Below are 5,423 nucleotides of genomic sequence, written 5' to 3'. Positions count from 1 at the left end.
GTCAACAGATTGTTATGTTGCCTCCCTGGTAAAAGTACGTTTGTAGCGAGTCATTTAGAGCTAATGATGGCGTGTCCTAATCATTTTGTACTTATTTCAATATTAATAAAACATTTTTCTTTATGTGGCATCAATGGTTACGCATATGGCATTTGTTATGTCCTATGATTTCGATGTTGCATTGCCTTATTCTAATTTATGGATATTAAACGAGTTATTGGTTGGCTTGCATGAAAGCGTCCATTCAAGAGCCACATAGACTATCGCATACTTAAGCAAATTAGTGTAATTCGTGACAGTGAGCATCACCTTACATCAAAACCAGCAATCTTTCTCTACATAAAATATATGAAGCATTAACATATGTCTCTGCTTGACAAAAATGGAGGGAAAAATAAGAGAAAGGGACACCATAACACCAAAGTACATTATATTGTCTACCAAGTGGCAACTTGGCCGTGGGATTTGGTATTATTATCAAGCCTTTGGGAGACTGAGAAGAAAAGGGTTTCAGCAAGTTCTGGAATGAGACTCATATTCACTATACACAGTGACAGAGTCAAGGTGGTGATGAGTAGTGATAATTTTTTTTAATTTTTAATTTTTTTTGTTTTATATATATAATTTAATATATATATATATATATATATATATTTATAATTTGATATGATTACTTTTTAATCATCTTTCATGTAAAATTTTGAATCCATGAGCTACTATATACAAAGCTTTGTTTCTTTCATATTCTTTTCTATATGCTTTGGCTTTGGAGATTGGCAAGCATTTTCGGGGGAGGAGGTGGGTGTTTTTTCACTGTTGTTTTGTCATTGGCACAGTAATCTTTTCAGAGTTGAGATAGTGATATTATATTTTCGCTGACAATAGACACATCGGCTCTCTACATATCAAAAAAAGATACTGATTTTGTTACTATCTCTAAAGCACTTACATTGGGAAACCTTTTGTCATAATAAAAACATTTCCAACCAAAATTCATTGATTGGTCACGCAATGGAAAGTTTATTTCATTTTTCTTTTTTTAGACAATTATCTTATTTCTCCTGCTAAAAAAGTCATAATTTTATGTAAGAATTTTTTGAATTTTAGGTAACATAATAAAAAGGTAACATCTTTTACTAGTATTTCATAAATCTCATATCACCCTCATTGTTTAAAAAACAAATTTGAGAACGTTATTGCAGCACAGGTTAAGAATCCTAATCAAAAATAGTAATAAATAAGATAATTGTTAATTTTGAAATATTTGTATTTTTTAAAAAAAAATAAATTATACCCAATTACGGTAATTATGTAAAACATCACATATATGTAGATTTCATGACTAATTATACATGTAAGCAAAACAAAACAAGAAAATTCAATTGTCCATGGGATCAACTACTATCGAGAAATACATAACAACTCTCATATCATCCGTAATCAACCTCATTCATAAAATCTAATATTCATAGTTATTTGAATTCAATTAAAAATTCGACCTTGTTTATTTAATTAAAAATAACATAAAAAATCCATTACAAAATCCGACCCAAACCTATTTATAAATTACTTTAATTTTACTTAAAAGAGATGTACTAGAATCAGATATTCATTTACATACTATCCATTATCAAATACTCATTTTTATGTCTTGTTTTGTCCTCTAAAGTTCAGAACAAGTGACTGCTGAGATTAAAACTTTTGGTAGATTATTACTAAGTGGCAAGTCATGTGTCATCAAAATAACTACTGTGGTGGGAAAAATGATGAAATTTTTGTGCTTGTTGACGACAAGAAGTGTTCTGTCTCATCAAACATTAGGTATAATAAAGATATGAAATCTATCAATTTAGGCTTATTTGTCTTATTCAGGAGGTCTCCCACAACTCTTCCTACCCGACTCAGATATCACATTTATAGCCTTTTTTGTGTGTTAATAACGAGGTTTCTAAGTATTTCTGACTACTGATTTTTCTTTTCTTTTTTTTCTCTTGGCCAGTTATTAGATAGCTATCATTCTACATTGAGAAGTCAAATAACACAACAACAATATCTTATGATGAACACTTTGCCAATAATTTAGTTCAGCTTTTGACTCCTGTTCCTGATATATAATTTAGTTCAGCTTAATCTCTATAACCAATCCCTTTAGAAACGACAAAAACAAAGAACACATTCTTGAAAGGAGTTTAGGTTGCATAGAACTAATTCCATGTATGATAAAACTCAGATTCTCAGCAGGTTTTTCTGTTTTGATACTTGTATTGGGTTTCCCTTCAAACAGATTCATCACTAGGGTTCACTCTGTTGCTTGTTACATCCAGGACAACATAGTCTTGATTTGGACCCACTTTTGTCTCATCCATGGCGGTCATTTTCTGATCACTAGATGGTTCCACATCGACATCCAGGTTTGATGAAGGTTGATCCTTGCTCTTACCCCACAAAACCAGATATAGGCCAATGACAATTACAATTGCTCCAATGACCCTACAAATTTACAGCAAGGTGCTGTGGCTTAGCACATAATTGGAAAATTGTGAAGATTTTCAACATTTTCCATAGCAGTATGCTAAGGAGTATATAGGAGAAGAGGGACTGACATGTACCTTCCTGAGTACAATACTTCAGATAAAACAAAAGAGCCCAAAATTGCAACAATAACCATGGTTAGAGGATTAAAAGCAGTCACAAAAACAGGTCCCCTAGCTTTCATTATCACTGCTTGAAGATAATAACCAACTCCAGAACAGACTACTCCCTGCATGCAGACAGAAAAGTTGTAAATAATCACAGTCAAGTTCTAACCCGGAAAGCCTTCTAACCCAACACCATCTTATTTATTCATTGAGTCTTATACTGAGAACCCATGGTTGGTGAATAGAGAATTTCTTACACCGTAAACTGCTGCCAAGAATTTAACATCCAAATGCACGGACCAGGCTGCAGCATTGCCAGCTTCCCTTGCCAGGGCTACTATGCTTCCTTCAATGGTGCCCACCAAGCAAATTAAAGCTGTCAGGGAGAGCTCAGCAGGGTATGATTTTAGTGTGATTGCCTATAGAAGAAAACATTAAACATTGTCAATTGGATTGGAAAGCTTTAAATGGAGATAATAGAGACAATGAATGTCAATGCACATGACAAAAATGTCTTCATTGAGAGTTCATGAGAAAAACTTACTTGTAGAATGATGAACCCAGCCCAGCAGAAACAGCCTACGGCGATCATGACAGCACCCTTGATATGATCTTGCTTTGCTGCAGCACTTGAAAATACATGTTGGTTATTTGGATTTGCCCATGGCAAATTCAACATTGGTCCATTAATCAAAGTCATCAGCATTGCTCCCCCAACAGTCACCATGGTCCCTAATATCTTTGCCTGGCTATGTAGTTTTTTTATATGAACCTTCTCAAGTCTGCAAAAATTCTCCACAGAGTTAATCCACTACATAACTCATCCTTGAAATACCAAAGTTACATATGATGGTGACTAGAAATTAAGTACTTGAAGATCCAGGCCAGCACAAATGCAAATGCAGGAAGAACATTGCACATGGCAGCTGTGAAGGTTGCTGAAGTATACTTCATGCCAGTGAAGTATAAGTTCTGGTCAATTGTTGGCCTGGAGAAGAGAGTCAATACTGCCCAATTAATAGATTGAATCATATATTTGTTTTTTTTTTTGTGAAAATTCATATGTAATATTAGGAACAGAGGAATCAAATGACCACCTCTGTAGTGCTTACAGAAGGATTTTGCCCTGTTTTACTCAACTAACACTGTCCTGTACACATGAAATCAGCCCCAGCTGGCCATAACCCAAAAATTCCCAGCCCTCTACCTGCATACACATACAGAATCCACATACAGATCCACCAAGCCAGCTGGTGCAAAAACAAAAGCAAAATATCCCAGCCATTAACCTGCATTTACAGACATGACCAACCCACAGACCCACCAAAACAAAATACATCTGTACAAGATTCAAGAATACAGCAATTAGAACCATAGAACCATAGCACAACAAATTAATCCAGCTGGTGAATCATATAATATAGGGCAAATTGATAGGTATGATTATTGAAGGTAAAACTTTTACTTACTCCAATAAGCCTAGTAACAATAGCTTAACAAAGATAGACAGGGTCATTTTTGGCCTCACTTTCCTGTCAGTTATAATTAGCAAAAGGGTTAGTTCCTTAGGCTTCACGCATAACTAGAAAGATGCATAAACTCAATTATACTTAAAAGAGAGTGAGCGAGAGAGACAGACAGAAAGTAGACCTATCCAGAACAATGGCAAAAGGAGCAATGACTAGAAAGGCAATGGCGTGCCGGTACATAACGAAGACATGTTGGCTCATGCCTTGGTTTAAAGCAAACTTAGCAATTATGGACATGCCTGCATACCCAAACTGCAAAAAGATCACAGCCAAAAATGGCTTTGCTTGATTAAAAATGCCAGCCATTAACAAAGCTTTCTCTTCTCTCCTTAATATCTCCCTTTCTCCTAAAACTCTTTATGGTGCAGAATGAAGCACAATGTGGAGTTGCTTATATACTGAGTGTTTTTCATGTACAAAATTGCAACCTCAACACGCATTTGTATACAAATCTAGGGACTCCACTAAAGTGAACAGAAAATACCACTGCAAGTGAAAAACTCTCTCATGTTTCTCGGAAAACATGAAAAACCAGCACTCCTTTTCTGTATAAAATGTCAGACTACCGAGAGCAAACTTAGTGGGGTTTGCTTATACGTAACATTACCAAGTCCAAACAAAGTCTTACTTGTGAACACTGTGTTTTTAGCATGGATGGTCCATTATTGATTTGGTGATGTAAGGAAGGCAAATATGAATGCCACATCAAGCATATGCTGGTATAGGGTTCAATATAGGCCGACCATCCCATGTAATCAGGTGCTAAATTCATTCATGAGTGTGAGTCTCACACGTCAAAGCAAATGATATCTCGTAACAAATCAGATTTTAATACATAATATTTGAACTTTGTAAGTCATTCACTTCTAGATTACTTAATAAAAATAACTTTCTTTCATCATCGATCTCATTTTATATTTGACAAGTCTTATTTTCCAGACTCAATTTTTTTTATCTCTAACCTTTATTAAGAGCTTCAAAATTTAGTTAAATTATTACTCAAATTTTGATTCTTTATAACCCAAAATTTTTAAGAATGTTTTACTACAGGAATCAGCCTAGAGCTCATTGGTTTTACACACCAATTGAATCAGGGTACCACAACTTAAAAGTAGTGGACTTAAAGAGGGGAAAAAAGGTGAATGGCTAAACCATATTTGTCCCATCACATATTAGGAATAATTAATCCAATCAATCTCAATTAATCTTTCAAATTAGGAATAATTAATTCCACAAGCCTTGACATATCCTAGTC

At 34.6% G+C, this 5,423-nt stretch overlaps 1 protein-coding gene across 1 annotated transcript; it reads right to left on the bottom strand.

The window, feature by feature from the left end:
* Positions 1–2,036: 2,036 nt before the first annotated feature.
* Positions 2,037–4,701, bottom strand: LOC18586145 (WAT1-related protein At2g39510-like). Its single transcript, XM_007009366.3, has 7 exons — positions 4,290–4,701; positions 4,109–4,171; positions 3,511–3,627; positions 3,184–3,421; positions 2,897–3,058; positions 2,610–2,761; positions 2,037–2,490 (listed from the first exon to the last, which is right to left on the bottom strand). Exons 1-7 carry the CDS (start codon positions 4,472–4,474, stop codon positions 2,277–2,279), a joined length of 1,131 nt encoding a protein of 376 aa, XP_007009428.3. The 5' UTR covers positions 4,475–4,701; the 3' UTR covers positions 2,037–2,276.
* Between the last annotated feature and the right edge of the window lie 722 nt (positions 4,702–5,423).

Source organism: Theobroma cacao, chromosome 10 (genome assembly GCF_053813885.1).
Source record: "Theobroma cacao isolate CCN51 chromosome 10, ASM5381388v1, whole genome shotgun sequence".
Taxonomy (NCBI): domain Eukaryota; kingdom Viridiplantae; phylum Streptophyta; class Magnoliopsida; order Malvales; family Malvaceae; genus Theobroma; species Theobroma cacao.
This window is presented reverse-complemented; position numbering and strand designations above follow the sequence as displayed.